At 36.2% G+C, this 16,623-nt stretch overlaps 1 protein-coding gene across 2 annotated transcripts; it reads right to left on the reverse strand.

Annotated features, from left to right (window-relative positions):
• Positions 1-11,461: 11,461 nt before the first annotated feature.
• On the reverse strand, positions 11,462-14,719 carry LOC119744563. Of its 2 annotated transcripts, XM_038220539.1 has the most exons (5): positions 14,538-14,719; positions 13,819-13,920; positions 13,252-13,344; positions 12,745-12,999; positions 11,462-12,316 (listed from the first exon to the last, which is right to left on the reverse strand). In XM_038220539.1, exons 1-5 carry the CDS (start codon positions 14,602-14,604, stop codon positions 12,060-12,062), a joined length of 774 nt encoding a protein of 257 aa, XP_038076467.1. In that variant the 5' UTR covers positions 14,605-14,719; the 3' UTR covers positions 11,462-12,059. The 2 variants fall into 2 exon arrangements, with proteins under 2 accessions (XP_038076467.1, XP_038076466.1); XM_038220538.1 differs by lacking the exon at positions 14,538-14,719 and having other exon boundaries at positions 13,819-14,383.
• Positions 14,720-16,623: the final 1,904 nt, after the last annotated feature.

Here is a 16,623-nt window from a genome sequence, read left to right on the forward strand (position 1 = left end):
ATGTGCCTTTGAGAAGAAAATTTGGCCGAAATTTGGGGTAAAAACAGTCAAAATTCTGTTTTATTTATATGTATTTCCTAACACAAAAATGGATGATATTTGCTTAAATTTACCCAAATTTGGGTGTTTGAATATTGATTCATGCTTCACTCGTCTCTAGAGGTATTTCTGCGTTGTTTGGAGAAAAGTCAATTTTTGGCCAAATTTGGTTAAAAATGTAAGGCTAACCCCTTGTATTTTTTTCAATTTTGGGCAAAAAATGAAATTCTTTAAAACTTGCAGGAAAGATGCCTAAGGTAACCCTGAACACATTCCAATTCGATTTGGGAACAGATGTGCCTTTGAGAAGAAAATTTGGCCGAAATTTGGGGTAAAAACAGTCAAAATTCTGTTTTATTTATATGTATTTCCTTACACAAAAATGGATGATATTTGCTTAAATTTACCCAAATTTGGGTGTTTGAATGTTGATTCATGCTCCACTCGTCTCTAGAGGTATTTCTGCGTTGTTTGGAGAAAAGTCAATTTTTGGCCAAATTTGGTTAAAAATGTAAGGCTAACCCCTTGTATTTTTTTCAATTTTGGGCAAAAAATGAAATTCTTTAAAACTTGCAGGAAAGATGCCTAAGGTAACCCTGAACACATTCCAATTCGATTTGGGAACAGATGTGCCTTTGAGAAGAAAATTTGGCCGAAATTTGGGGTAAAAAAAGTAAAAATTCTGTTTTATTTATATGTATTTCCTAACACAAAAATGGATGATATTTGCCTAAATTTACCCAAATTTGGGTGTTTGAATATTGATTCATGCTCCACTCGTCTCCAGAGGTATTTCTGCGTTGTAGGGAGAAAAGTCAATTTTGGGCCAAATTTGGTTAAAAATGTAAGGCTAACCCCTTGTATTTTTTTCAATTTTGGGCAAAAAATGAAATTCTTTAAAACTTGCAGGAAAGATGCCTAAGGTAACCCTGAACACATTCCAATTCGATTTGGGAACAGATGTGCCTTTGAGAAGAAAATTTGGCCGAAATTTGGGGTAAAAACAGTCAAAATTCTGTTTTATTTATATGTATTTCCTAACACAAAAATGGATGATATTTGCTTAAATTTACCCAAATTTGGGTGTTTGAATATTGATTCATGCTTCACTCGTCTCTAGAGGTATTTCTGCGTTGTTTGGAGAAAAGTCAATTTTTGGCCAAATTTGGTTAAAAATGTAAGGCTAACCCCTTGTATTTTTTTCAATTTTGGGCAAAAAATGAAATTCTTTAAAACTTGCAGGAAAGATGCCTAAGGTAACCCTGAACACATTCCAATTCGATTTGGGAACAGATGTGCCTTTGAGAAGAAAATTTGGCCGAAATTTGGGGTAAAAACAGTCAAAATTCTGTTTTATTTATATGTATTTCCTAACACAAAAATGGATGATATTTGCTTAAATTTACCCAAATTTGGGTGTTTGAATGTTGATTCATGCTCCACTCGTCTCTAGAGGTATTTCTGCGTTGTTTGGAGAAAAGTCAATTTTTGGCCAAATTTGGTTAAAAATGTAAGGCTAACCCCTTGTATTTTTTTCAATTTTGGGCAAAAAATGAAATTCTTTAAAACTTGCAGGAAAGATGCCTAAGGTAACCCTGAACACATTCCAATTCGATTTGGGAACAGATGTGCCTTTGAGAAGAAAATTTGGCCGAAATTTGGGGTAAAAAAAGTAAAAATTCTGTTTTATTTATATGTATTTCCTAACACAAAAATGGATGATATTTGCCTAAATTTACCCAAATTTGGGTGTTTGAATATTGATTCATGCTCCACTCGTCTCCAGAGGTATTTCTGCGTTGTAGGGAGAAAAGTCAATTTTGGGCCAAATTTGGTTAAAAATGTAAGGCTAACCCCTTGTATTTTTTTCAATTTTGGGCAAAAAAATGAAATTCTTTAAAACTTGCAGGAAAGATGCCTCAGGTAACCCTGAACACATTCCAATTCGATTTGGGAACAGATGTGCCTTTGAGAAAAAAATTTGGCCGAAATTTGGGGTAAAAACAGTCAAAATTCTGTTTTATTTATATGTATTTCCTAACACAAAAATGGATGATATTTGCTTAAATTTACCCAAATTTGGGTGTTTGAATATTGATTCATGCTCCACTCGTCTCTAGAGGTATTTCTGCGTTGTTTGGATAAAAGTCAATTTTTGGCCAAATTTGGTTAAAAATGTAAGGCTAACCCCTTGTATTTTTTTCAATTTTGGGCAAAAAATGAAATTCTTTAAAACTTGCAGGAAAGATGCCTAAGGTAACCCTGAACACATTCCAATTCGATTTGGGAACAGATGTGCCTTTGAGAAGAAAATTTGGCCGAAATTTGGGGTAAAAACAGTCAAAATTCTGTTTTATTTATATGTATTTCCTAACACAAAAATGGATGATATTTGCTTAAATTTACCCAAATTTGGGTGTTTGAATATTGATTCATGCTTCACTCGTCTCTAGAGGTATTTCTGCGTTGTTTGGAGAAAAGTCAATTTTTGGCCAAATTTGGTTAAAAATGTAAGGCTAACCCCTTGTATTTTTTTCAATTTTGGGCAAAAAATGAAATTCTTTAAAACTGGCAGGAAAGATGCCTAAGGTAACCCTGAACACATTCCAATTCGATTTGGGAACAGATGTGCCTTTGAGAAGAAAATTTGGCCGAAATTTGGGGTAAAAACAGTCAAAATTCTGTTTTATTTATATGTATTTCCTTACACAAAAATGGATGATATTTGCTTAAATTTACCCAAATTTGGGTGTTTGAATGTTGATTCATGCTCCACTCGTCTCTAGAGGTATTTCTGCGTTGTTTGGAGAAAAGTCAATTTTTGGCCAAATTTGGTTAAAAATGTAAGGCTAACCCCTTGTATTTTTTTCAATTTTGGGCAAAAAATGAAATTCTTTAAAACTTGCAGGAAAGATGCCTAAGGTAACCCTGAACACATTCCAATTCGATTTGGGAACAGATGTGCCTTTGAGAAGAAAATTTGGCCGAAATTTGGGGTAAAAAAAGTCAAAATTCTGTTTTATTTATATGTATTTCCTAACACAAAAATGGATGATATTTGCCTAAATTTACCCAAATTTGGGTGTTTGAATATTGATTCATGCTCCACTCGTCTCCAGAGGTATTTCTGCGTTGTAGGGAGAAAAGTCAATTTTTGGCCAAATTTGGTTAAAAATGTAAGGCTAACCCCTTGTATTTTTTTCAATTTTGGGCAAAAAAATGAAATTCTTTAAAACTTCCAGGAAAGATGCCTCAGGTAACCCTGAACACATTCCAATTCGATTTGGGAACAGATGTGCCTTTGAGAAAAAAATTTGGCCGAAATTTGGGGTAAAAACAGTCAAAATTCTGTTTTATTTATATGTATTTCCTAACACAAAAATGGATGATATTTGCTTAAATTTACCCAAATTTGGGTGTTTGAATATTGATTCATGCTCCACTCGTCTGAAGAGGTATTTCTGCGTTGTTTGGAGAAAAGTCAATTTTTGGCCAAATTTGGTTAAAAATGTAAGGCTAACCCCTTGTATTTTTTTCAATTTTGGGCAAAAAAATGAAATTCTTTAAAACTTGCAGGAAAGATGCCTCAGGTAACCCTGAACACATTCCAATTCGATTTGGGAACAGATGTGCCTTTGAGAAAAAAATTTGGCCGAAATTTGGGGTAAAATCAGTCAAAATTCTGTTTTATTTATATGTATTTCCTAACACAAAAATGGATGATATTTGCTTAAATTTACCCAAATTTGGGTGTTTGAATATTGATTCATGCTCCACTCGTCTGAAGAGGTATTTCTGCGTTGTTTGGAGAAAAGACAATTTTTGGCCGAATTTGGTTAAAAATGTAAAGCTAACCTCTTGTATTTTTTTCAATTTTGGGCAAAAAATGAAATTCTTTAAAACTTGCAGGAAAGATGCCTAAGGAATCCCTGAACACATTCCAATTCGATTTGGGAACAGATGTGCCTTTGAGAAGAAAATTTGGCCGAAATTTGGGGTAAAAACAGTCAAAATTCTGTTTTATTTATATGTATTTCCTAACGCAAAAATGGATGATATTTGCTTAAATTTACCCAAATTTGGGTGTTTGAATATTGATTCATGCTCCACTCGTCTCAAGAGGTATTTCTGCGTTGTTTGGAGAAAAGTCAATTTTTGGCCAAATTTGGTTAAAAATGTAAGGCTAACCCCTTGTATTTTTTTTCAATATTGGGCAAAAAATGAAATTCTTTAAAACTTGCAGGAAAGATGCCTAAGGTAACCCTGAACACATTCCAATTCGATTTGGGAACAGATGTGCCTTTGAGAAGAAAATTTGGCCGAAATTTGGGGTAAAAACAGTCAAAATTCTGTTTTATTTATATGTATTTCCTAACACAAAAATGGATGATATTTGCTTAAATTTACCCAAATTTGGGTGTTTGAATATTGATTCATGCTCTACTCGTCTCTAGAGGTATTTCTGCGTTGTTTGGAGAAAAGTCAATTTTTGGCCAAATTTGGTTAAAAATGTAAGGCTAACCCCTTGTATTTTTTCAATTTTGGGCAAAAAAATGAAATTTCTTGAAAATTGCAGGAAAGATGCCTAAGGTAACCCGGAACACATTCCAATTCGATTTGGGAACAGATGTGCCTTTGAGAAGAAAATTTGGCCGAAATTTGGGGTAAAAACAGTCAAAATTCTGTTTTATTTTTATGTATTTCCTAACACAAAAATTGATGATATTTGCCTAAATTTTATCCAAATTTGGGTGTTTGAATGTTGATTCATGCTCTACTCGTCTCTAGAGGTATTTCTGCGTTGTTTGGAGAAAAGTCAATTTTTGGCCAAATTTGGTTAAAAATGTAAGGCTAACCCCTTGTATTTTTTTCAATTTTGGGCAAAAAATGAAATTCTTTAAAACTTGCAGGAAAGATGCCTCAGGTAACCCTGAACATATTCCAATTCGATTTGGGAACAGATGTGCCTTTGAGAAGAAAATTTGGCCGAAATTTGGGGTAAAAACAGTCAAAATTCTGTTTTATTTATATGTATTTCCTAACACAAAAATGGATGATATTTGCCTAAATTTTATCCAAATTTGGGTGTTTGAATGTTGATTCATGCTCTACTCGTCTCTAGAGGTATTTCTGCGTTGTTTGGAGAAAAGTCAATTTTGGGCCAAATTTGGTTAAAAATGTAAGGCTAACCCCTTGTATTTTTTCATTTTTGGGCAAAAAATGAAATTCTTTAAAACTTGCAGGAAAGATGCCTAAGGAATCCCTGGACACATTCCGATTCGATTTGGGAACAGATGTGCCTTTGAGATGAAAATTTGGCCGAAATTTGGGGTAAAAACAGTCAAAATTCTGTTTTATTTATATGTATTTCCTAACACAAAAATGGATGATATTTGCCTAAATTTACCCAAATTTTGGTGTTTGAATATTGATTCATGCTCCACTCGTCTCAAGAGGTATTTCTGCGTTGTTTGGAGAAAAGTCAATTTTTGGCCAAATTTGGTTAAAAATGTAAGGCTAACCCCTTGTATTTTTTTCAATTTTGGCCAAAAATGAAATTTCTTGAAACTTGCAGAAAAGATGCCTAAGGTAACCCTGAACACATTCCAATTCGATTTGGGAACAGATGTGCCATTGCAAAGAAAATTTGGCCTAATTTTGGGGTAAAAACAGTCAAAATTTGGCTTTTTATTTACATGTATTTCCTACCCAAAAATGGATGATTTTTGCCTAAATCTGCCAAAATTTGGGTGTTTGAATATTGATTCATGCTCCACTCGTCTTGAGAGGATTTTCTGCGTTGTTTGAAGAAAAGTCATTTTTTGGCCAAATTTTGATAAAAATGTAAGGCTAACCCCTTGTATTTTTTTCAATTTTGGGCAAAAAATGAAATTCTTTAAAACTTGCAGGAAAGATGCCTAAGGTAACCCTGAAAACATTCCAATTCGATTTGGGAACAGATGTGCCTTTGAGGAAAAAAAATTGGCCGAAATTTGGGGTAAAAACAGTCAAATTTCTGTTTTATTTATATGTATTTCCTAACACAAAAATGGATGATATTTGCCTAAATTTACCCAAATTTGGGTGTTTGAATATTGATTCATGCTCCACTCGTCTGAAGAGGTATTTCTGCGTTGTTTGGAGAAAAGACAATTTTTGGCCAAATTTGGTTAAAAATGTAAGGCTAACCCCTTGTATTTTTTTCAATTTTGGGCAAAAAATGAAATTCTTTAAAACTTGCAGGAAAGATGCCTAAGGAATCCCTTAACACATTCCGATTCGATTTGGGAACAGATGTGCCTTTGAGATGAAAATTTGGCCGAAATTTGGGGTAAAAACAATCAAAATTCTGTTTTATTTATATGTATTTCCTAACACAAAAATGGATGATATTTGCCTAAATTTACCCAAATTTGGGTGTTTGAATATTGATTCATGCTCCACTCGTCTCAAGAGGTATTTCTGCGTTGTTAGGAGAAAAGTCAATTTTTGGCCAAATTTGGTTAAAAATGTAAGGCTAACCCCTTGTATTTTTTTATAATTTTGGGCAAAAAATGAAATTCTTTAAAACTTGCAGGAAAGATGCCTAAGGTAACCCTGAACACATTCCGATTCGATTTGGGAACAGATGCGCCTTTGAGAAGAAAATTTGGCCGAAATTTGGGGTAAAAACAGTCCAAATTCTGTTTTATTTATATGTATTTCCTAACACAAAAATGGATGATATTTGCTTAAATTTACCCAAATTTGGGTGTTTGAATATTGATTCATGCTCTACTCGTCTCTAGAGGTATTTCTGCGTTGTTTGGAGAAAAGTCAATTTTTGGCCAAACTTGGTTAAAAATGTAAGGCTAACCCCTTGTATTTTTTTCAATTTTGGGCAAAAAATGAAATTCTTTAAAACTTGCAGGAAAGATGCCTAAGGTAACCCTGAACACATTCCAATTCGATTGGGGAACAGATGTGCCTTTGAGAAGAAAATTTGTCCGAAAATTTGGGGTAAAAACAGTCAAAATTCTGTTTTATTTATATGTATTTCCTAACACAAAAATGGATGATATTTGCCTAAATTTACCCAAATTTGGGTGTTTGAATATTGATTCATGCTCTACTCGTCTCTAGAGGTATTTCTGCGTTGCTTGGAGAAAAGACAATTTTTGGCCAAATTTGGTTAAAAATGTAAGGCTAACCCCTTGTATTTTTTTCAATTTTGGCCAAAAATGAAATTTCTTGAAACTTGCAGAAAAGATGCCTAAGGTAACCCTGAACACATTCCAATTCGATTTGGGAACAGATGTGCCATTGCAAAGAAAATTTGGCCTAATTTTGGGGTAAAAACAGTCAAAATTTGGCTTTTTATTTACATGTATTTCCTACCCAAAAATGGATGATTTTTGCCTAAATCTGCCAAAATTTGGGTGTTTGAATATTGATTCATGCTCCACTCGTCTTGAGAGGATTTTCTGCGTTGTTTGAAGAAAAGTCATTTTTTGGCCAAATTTTGAAAAAAATGTAAGGCTAACCCCTTGTATTTTTTTTTAATTTTGGGCAAAAAATGAAATTCTTTAAAACTTGCAGGAAAGATGCCTAAGGTAACCCTGAACACATTCCGATTCGATTTGGGAACAGATGCGCCTTTGAGAAGAAAATTTGGCCGAAATTTGGGGTAAAAACAGTCCAAATTCTGTTTTATTTATATGTATTTCCTAACACAAAAATGGATGATATTTGCTTAAATTTACCCAAATTTGGGTGTTTGAATATTGATTCATGCTCTACTCGTCTCTAGAGGTATTTCTGCGTTGTTTGGAGAAAAGTCAATTTTTGGCCAAATTTGGTTAAAAATGTAAGGCTAACCCCTTGTATTTTTTTCAATTTTGGGCAAAAAATGAAATTCTTTAAAACTTGCAGGAAAGATGCCTAAGGTAACCCTGAACACATTCCAATTCGATTGGGGAACAGATGTGCCTTTGAGAAGAAAATTTGGCCGAAAATTTGGGGTAAAAACAGTCAAAATTCTGTTTTATTTATATGTATTTCCTAACACAAAAATGGATGATATTTGCCTAAATTTACCCAAATTTGGGTGTTTGAATATTGATTCATGCTCTACTCGTCTCTAGAGGTATTTCTGCGTTGCTTGGAGAAAAGACAATTTTTGGCCAAATTTGGTTAAAAATGTAAGGCTAACCCCTTGTATTTTTTTCAATTTTGGCCAAAAATGAAATTTCTTGAAACTTGCAGAAAAGATGCCTAAGGTAACCCTGAACACATTCCAATTCGATTTGGGAACAGATGTGCCATTGCAAAGAAAATTTGGCCTAATTTTGGGGTAAAAACAGTCAAAATTTGGCTTTTTATTTACATGTATTTCCTACCCAAAAATGGATGATTTTTGCCTAAATCTGCCAAAATTTGGGTGTTTGAATATTGATTCATGCTCCACTCGTCTTGAGAGGATTTTCTGCGTTGTTTGAAGAAAAGTCATTTTTTGGCCAAATTTTGAAAAAAATGTAAGGCTAACCCCTTGTATTTTTTTTTAATTTTGGGCAAAAAATGAAATTCTTTAAAACTTGCAGGAAAGATGCCTAAGGTAACCCTGAACACATTCCAATTCGATTTGGGAACAGATGTGCCTTTGAGAAGAAAATTTGGCCGAAATTTGGGGTAAAAACAGTCAAAATTCTGTTTTATTTATATGTATTTCCTAACACAAAAATGATGATATTTGCTTAAATTTACCCAAATTTGGGTGTTTGAATATTGATTCATGCTCCAATCGTCTCTAGAGGTATTTCTGCGTTGTTTGGAGAAAAGTCAATTTTTGGCCAAATTTGGTTAAAAATTGTAAGGCCAACCCCTTGTATTGTTTTCAATTTTAGGTAAAAAATGAAATTCTTTAAAACTTGCAGGAAAGATGCCTAAGGTAACCCTGAACACATTCCAATTCAATTTGGGAACAGATGTGCCTTTGAGAAGAAAATTTGGCCGAAATTTGGGGTAAAAACAGTCAAAATTCTGTTTTATTTATATGTATTTCCTAACACAAAAATGGATGATATTTGCCTAAATTTACCCAAATTTGGGTGTTTGAATATTGATTCATGCTCTACTCGTCTCTAGAGGTATTTCTGCGTTGTTTGGAGAAAAGTAAATTTTTGGCCAAATTTGGTTAAAAATGTAAGGCTAACTAACCCCTTGTATTTTTTTCAATTTTGGCCAAAAATGAAATTTCTTGAAACTTGCAGAAAAGATGCCTAAGGTAACCCTGAACACATTCCAATTCGATTTGGGAACAGATGTGCCATTGCAAAGAAAATTTGGCCTAATTTGGGGGTAAAAACAGTCAAAATTTGGCTTTTTATTTACATGTATTTCCTACCCAAAAATGGATGATTTTTGCCTAAATCTGCCAAAATTTGGGTGTTTGAATATTGATTCATGCTCCACTCGTCTTGAGAGGAATTCTGCGTTGTTTGAAGAAAAGTCATTTTTTTGGCCAAATTTTGATAAAAATGTAAGGCTAACCCCTTGTATTTTTTCAATTTTGGGCAAAAAATGAAATTCTTTAAAACTTGCAGGAAAGATGCCTAAGGTAACCCTGAACACATTCCAATTCGATTTGGGAACAGATGTGCTTTGAGAAGAAAATTTGGCCGAAATTTGGGGTAAAAACAGTCAAAATTCTGTTTTATTTATATGTATTTCCTAACACAAAAATGGATGATATTTGCCTAAATTTACCCAAATTTGGGTGTTTGAATATTGATTCATGCTTTACTCGTCTCTAGAGGTATTTCTGCGTTGTTTGGAGAAAAGTCAATTTTTGGCCAAATTTGGTTAAAAATGTAAGGCTAACCCCTTGTATTTTTTTCAATTTTGGGCAAAACATGAAATTCTTTAAAACTTGCAGGAAAGATGCCTAAGGTAACCCTGAACACATTCCAATTCGATTTGGGAACAGATGTGCCTTTGAAAAAAAAAATTTGGCCGAAAATTTGGGGTAAAAACACTCAAAACCAAACCTGAAATTTCTTTCAAGATTCATGCGCGTGCATTAAAAATGTGTGCAAAAAATATTAATAAGGGTTAATATCATAAGAAATTCAAGTGCAGTGTCAAATTAGCCTTGACTCCATAATACTTCATTGATTAAGGGCCGCCTCGTCTCGCTGCTGGAATTATCAACGGTTGCAATTACATCTATTGAATTTCGACGGCCATTGATTGACTGCTGAATCGTTTATGACGACAGAAAAGGAGGCGCGTTGTTGTTTGTCCAAACCGGCTGTCGTTTTTTCATCAGTGTGCCATATCGAAGACACGCCTCTTATCTTGAACGAAATTTCAAGGAAACTCGCTTTTTAAAACAAAGTAGAAAACACAATTTGCTTTAAAAGAAAGACTGGAACTGATACTATTTCCTGTCGTTTTTGTCCCTTCTTATGCCGATAACAAGTAGAGATTGACTCTCCTGTTTTGTGGTTTAAACATGTATTTCATATTGTCTTTAAATTCTAATCTCCATATCAAAAATCAATCCATTTTTGCTATTCACACAATGCATTTGATGATACAGCTGTTATTATTTGTTTTACTCCAGACACCAAACAATACAAACTCCAATGGAATTAAAATCAATACAAAGACAAGATGACGATAAATATAAATCAATATATAAAAGAAACCTGAAGAGGACTGATGGTTGAACACTAAAATTGACAGTATTAGGACTTTTTTACAGTTGTTAAAAAAAGCGTTAAGACCACAAATGAAATGGTAATGATATGATTTCAGATATTGAGTTTTAACAATAAAAAACTCAATACTAAGAATACGTAAGATCATATAGTGTTTCCTAGCTGTTTTTCTGAGGATAATTTTGCTCATTATTTTGTAGTCTCAGTAAACTCTCTTACCAAATGTTCCGACACTCATGAATGTTATACTTATTTTACTATTTGGTGAATATTTACTTTCATTACACAACCCTTAATTTCTCTAGGTGATTCCTAATTAATTTTAACAAGTCTTGAAGACATTATAAAAATATAAAGCAAATAACTAAAAGCAACTAAAAAAGGAATGTAGCTCAAGAGTTTGGGAATCAAGTTTAAGCACATTGAACTTTTCTCGTGATGCGTTGTGAAGAAACGACCCCTAAAAAAAATTTCGAAAAAAAAATTCTCTTGTTACGGCCAGTGAGCTGATATATCACATTATGGTCTAGTCATTATTGACGAGCTAATCAAGATAATTGCGTCCTTGAATTTCTCTTCAATTTGAACAGATAATTACAACGCGTATTATAGGCATATTTACAAAAACAAAAAGAATGCATGGCTTCTGCAATATTACAAAAAAAGGCGTAGGCCTACACATAAAAAGAAGTAGCACTGAATGATAAAGCGACGGGGGGGGGCCTCCCCTACCCCACCCCACCCAAAAAAACAGCCTCGGTTTCATGTAGCCTACATTACTACTTTGGTGTGACTAAAGGGTGAGTAAAAAAGAAAGTGGTCTGGGTTAAAGATTTTTGTCCTTAAAAAGCAATCTAATTTGATACCCCAATGGTTTTAACAGAGCATGTTCTTCGCTCATCTGAAAATACTTGTGATTTGAATATGAGGAAAAAGTCAACTCCTTTTTTTTGCAATATTGATGGCGATTTTTGTCTGTTTTCCTTTGCGAGTTTTCGTTCATTCATTGAGGTGGAAAAACGTCCATTTTTCATTGTATGTAATGGGTATTCATCAGTTCGTGATCCGTAAAGGACAGCTTCAATTTAATGATGATTTTTGTTATTATTAAAATCCACATATCTTGGGAGTCAGGAATGCAAAAAACGTGAAATGTTCATAGTTACTAGTCAATAACACGTAATCTATCCCTGTGTTACTTTTATGAAATGGAGTGAACCAAATATTTTTCAAGATATTTTTTTCCTAATTCGGTCATTTTCTTTTTTACTCCCTGAATATGAAAATGTTTTCTTGGCCCTTATCGTGTTGCATTTATAACTAGTTGCTGTCGCGCACGTAGATGTTGAAGTCGGTGTTTGAAGCCATCTCGATATCCTCCGATGTCTGGCTGTAGAGGTGACACTGGCCCACGACTGCCGCGAAATCGAAGGACAAACAACTGGCACGTTTCAGACAGTAGAGGGCGCATCGAGTGAGAGATGACGCCCTCTTGGTCGACAGGGGGTCGGAGTTGCCGATGTAGCCTCCCTTATGCAGCCTCCTAAAGTGGGCGGAGCTTGTGTCAACGATAGGTTCTGAGGGAAAAAAGTGGTGTGGTCGAATAAGAATCGGATGGTACGCGTACGGTGATAATTTGGCAGTTTTGGGCTCAGTGATACCTTTACCAGCCTTTCACTGCCACCTGGCGAACCGCATACCAACATTTTGATCAACAAAATATAAAACATTAGAAGCATGTTACACCAATGCTCATTGCTAGTTCATCGCCAATTCGAATTTCATCAAATGAATCAAACAGTGCACACTGCCTTGACCAATTAGACCACGTCAGGTGGCCACAGTCAAACTTGGGTCAAACTCAGTCACAAGCAATGTGAGAAAATGTACAGAAACCAATTATGAGCGGAGATTATAGAAAAATCTAAACTGTCCATACACACCGACAAATACACGGACAAACAGATAGACGAAGTCCAAAATGGATAAAAATTTTCGTTCATACCAGCACATTCCCCAGCTGTGTACACCTCGACTTCAACCTCGGCGATCTTCAGAGTAGGGTCAGTGACGCCGGGCTGGGATGGGTCGATGTCCAGGGTGATGTAGCGGGCAAGCCGCGGTACATCGCAGGGGAACTTGATCACCGCGCCCGGGGTGGACTGCGCGGCCGTGCCCGGTAAGCCGCACGGTGGGTTGTCGGTATAGCTCGGGCTAAGCCCAGCGCGGATTACCGTGCCTAGGAAACATGGCAGATCGCCTTCACAATAAAAAGTAAAATATAAACATGAAAAAAATGAATGAATAAATAAATATTAACAAAACCTCAATCAAAATTAGTATTTTTATTATTGTTATTATATCTCTATACGGAACAAAAGCAATGCACCGCCAATTTGGAAAGTGGCCACAACTGCTAGTCAGTGGCTTCCTTACGTGCGTGTACTATTCCCAACCATAGCAAAGTGATTTGGACACTGTTCCTGAACTGAAAGTATATTATTATGCTTACCGCAGCCTGAGTCGCGTAGTGTGATGGTCACTCGTCCCATGCAAACCTCCTCTTCCAGGTCGACTCCCAACACAGGATGTGGGTCACCGCCTCCTATGGTCAGAGTAAAAGTACCATTCTGTTTGCTCAACTGGTTTTTCCTTTGCTTTATTTGGGAGTCGGTTTTGGTCCAATTATAGGTACTCCTTGCATAAAGGTACATTTGCAATTACCCGGAAACATACCTACCGAATTAACAAGAAATCCTTGTTCATACAAAGTGAAGATAAAACTCATAAAATCAGTAGATTCCTACTTGTCTTTAATTCAGATATCCTAACGATATTGAAAGAAAGAAAAAAAATATCTTTCCAAGTCTTACTGCAAATTTACGCCATTTGGTTTTTCATGAGCAGTGGAAAAACATATACGTTTTATTCAACACGATACCCTATGTAGACATTGTGGGTAAAAAAAAATGTTTACCGTTCCAAATAGATTATGAATGCACATTAAAATAGGCTGTCACTCAGTAAGACAAGGTATATTGCAAGTTTCATTCATAACGTTACAATGCCATGGTCTTACCGTTGTGAGCGATGGTCGCAAGATTACCGTCGACAGCGTTTCCCGCAGGAAAGCTGGTATGTGCAGTGCTCAGCCACGCTGGCTTACCAATGACAGAAAAGGCTGAAAAGATAAAAACATCTTTCGGTTGGATAATATATGAAGAGATTTTGTGAACAACGCTTTTGTAATTGGGTAGGAATTGGGTATGACAATTTGGCCTTGAAGGACAGCAGGTCTTAAGATGAAGAAAAACTGTCTCAGGTTTGTAAATCATAAAAATATACCTGTAATCAGACAAAAGTCACTAATTCGTTTTATTTGTATATTTTGGAAAGAAAACAATATTGTGAACATTTAAAATAGATGTGAATATTTTATATCATTTTACTTCTTTAAACTACTTTGAGCGTCGTGTTCGAAACGGTTGCGTTATGCTTTTATTTCTGTAGGATTAAACAATACAATTTGCATCGGTTGCTATGTGTTACCATTCAGCACTCCAGACTCAAGAACCATTGAGTTTCAAGAACATAGGTCTGGGAGCTAGATAAGCCAATGGAAAAATATTCCCGGATGTCCGCGCCCACCTATGGCGGCTGCTTCGTTCAGCTAAAGTCTTGATACGTTGTGTTTAAAAAGTCAACGCCTCCCATCTGTTAACATGGTTCTGCCCTTGTTTCAGAGACGGAAAGTTAAAAAGATGTGAAATATGCAACTCAAAACAAAAAAACCCTCACCTGTTAGTTCACACACAGCAAGCTGAAAGAACAGCTGCAACGCCACAACCAAGATGTAAGCGTCCATTTCGCCGCGGCGAAAAGCTAGCTCCACAAACGGCTCCAGCTGCCGACAATTTCCAGACCTACCCAACTTGCAATTATCATCCGAACTGCAATCCACTTACACTCGTCAATCAATAATCCCCCCCCCCCCCCCCCCCCCCCCTCCGAGTCAGCCGTCGGGAAATAATTGCACAATACATTCAAGCTCACGGACAATCGTGCTGTATGCCTGTTATTAATAATAATAATAAAATGACGGCAGCATCTTCGGTCCCTGTTAAGTAATTGACGTTTCAATTGATATCCATGCGCTAACATTTTAAAGGTAATGGCTGCTATTGCATATCCAACACAAGGGCTAATAATTTCCAATTAGCATCGGGCATCGTCATGGGCGTCGCCAGGATTTTTTTCTAGGGGGGGGGGGGGCAAACATATTTTTGCCAAAAAATTCCTGTATTTCTCAACACATTCTCGATGTATCAGTTTTAGAGAGGGGCAGGGACATTTTGCCCCCTCCCCCACCATTAAATTTACACTACTATGACTTCGCGCCTCTTTTTCTTTTGTCTCTTTTTTTTCTTCCCTTTTTTTGGCTTTTCCAGGGGCCCCCTTCCCCCCTCTCGCGACGCCCATGGGCATCGTTCCACTGAGCTGTTTAATATTTTGTGTCCACACGTGTTCGTTTTCAACCATCAAAGTGCAGCTTGCGGTATCTGGCGTGGGGGGGGGGGGGGGCACTTAGGGGTATCACTGTCTGGAATTGGGAACCTTGCTCATTTTTTTTTACAATAAAAAGCTCGCTTTGCATTTCCCATATACTGAGTGGGGAACGCAAAGAGGCCCCCTTGAATCGCGCTTTGGAACACACAGACAACAGAGGCCAAGGCCAAAAAAAATTAAGTCGGTCTCTGGTCAGCGCGCGCGTCGATTTTAATCATGCGCGTGGATCTTTCTTTTTTCCAAAATGTTCCGCGGAAGCTCTAACAGCGCCCTCTATTTCCTCACCTCCTCATTTTTTTTTTTACCAAAGAGCACCAAGGAATGGGAAATTGCACCCAGGCAAATGATCGAAAGCACCAAGGCAAATCATAGAGGACAACAATGTACATGAGGACACAAAAAAGCAAAATAGTACCCACCTTGTCTGTACATTCCAAGCTTGAAGAAAAAAAAAAAAGCCGCGCGGCTGCGTCAATTCCGGAACTTTGGTCTGACCAGAGACCGAATATTTTTTTTTTTGGACTAATAGAAATATGGAACAAGTGTCCGTGTTATAATTTGTTGACGTTTGAATTCACCCACTCGCACAATAACAATTGTCAACTCTTCAGCGAGAGGGAATCGATATTACTTGCTGGGTCGAGGGGGAGCGTAAGTTAAAAATGACTTCAATTTAATATATCAAGTACAAAGGAATTGTTTTAACACAGGCAGTGATGTACCTATGGTAATTACAGGGGGCTTGGGGCAAAGAGGGCCGCACTTTTGAGGAGGCCCTCATTTTTGAGGTCATCGTTTTTCGGGGGCGGTCCTCATTTTCAGGAGATGCACTGTTTTGGAGATCCCCATTTTCTGACGTTTCACATTTCAATTCACCCAAATTTGTAACAGTTGACTACAGACCACACACGGACGTACGTGTAAATGACAATCTATTCAGCGGGCATTGATAATATAAACTTGTTGGGCTGCGGCGGAGCAGTGATGCCTCGTTAACTCTGTTGTTCAGGGGCAAGGCTGTTCGAACAATCAGGTGAGTTTAAAATAGAAACAGTATTAATAGTTTTAGAACGTCAGAATTTTTTTTAAACCCCCTTGCCCCCCCCCCCCGCGACGCCCATGCACATCAGGTGTCATAATTTCACAGGATCCTGAGACTATTATTCTCTTACAGTCAAGTAAGGTATTTCAAAAGAATAATTTGGCAGTTGTTATGTTTGCAAATGTTGTACATTACCTCTAAAATCCCGGATCAATTTCAATATGTAGAACGAAATGCATTGTTGCCCTTGCGTTTAACAGTTTACTTTTTTAGCTC

The sequence above is a fragment of the Patiria miniata genome, unplaced genomic scaffold (assembly GCF_015706575.1).
Source record: "Patiria miniata isolate m_02_andy unplaced genomic scaffold, ASM1570657v1 HiC_scaffold_7, whole genome shotgun sequence".
Classification (NCBI taxonomy): Eukaryota; Metazoa; Echinodermata; class Asteroidea; order Valvatida; family Asterinidae; genus Patiria; species Patiria miniata.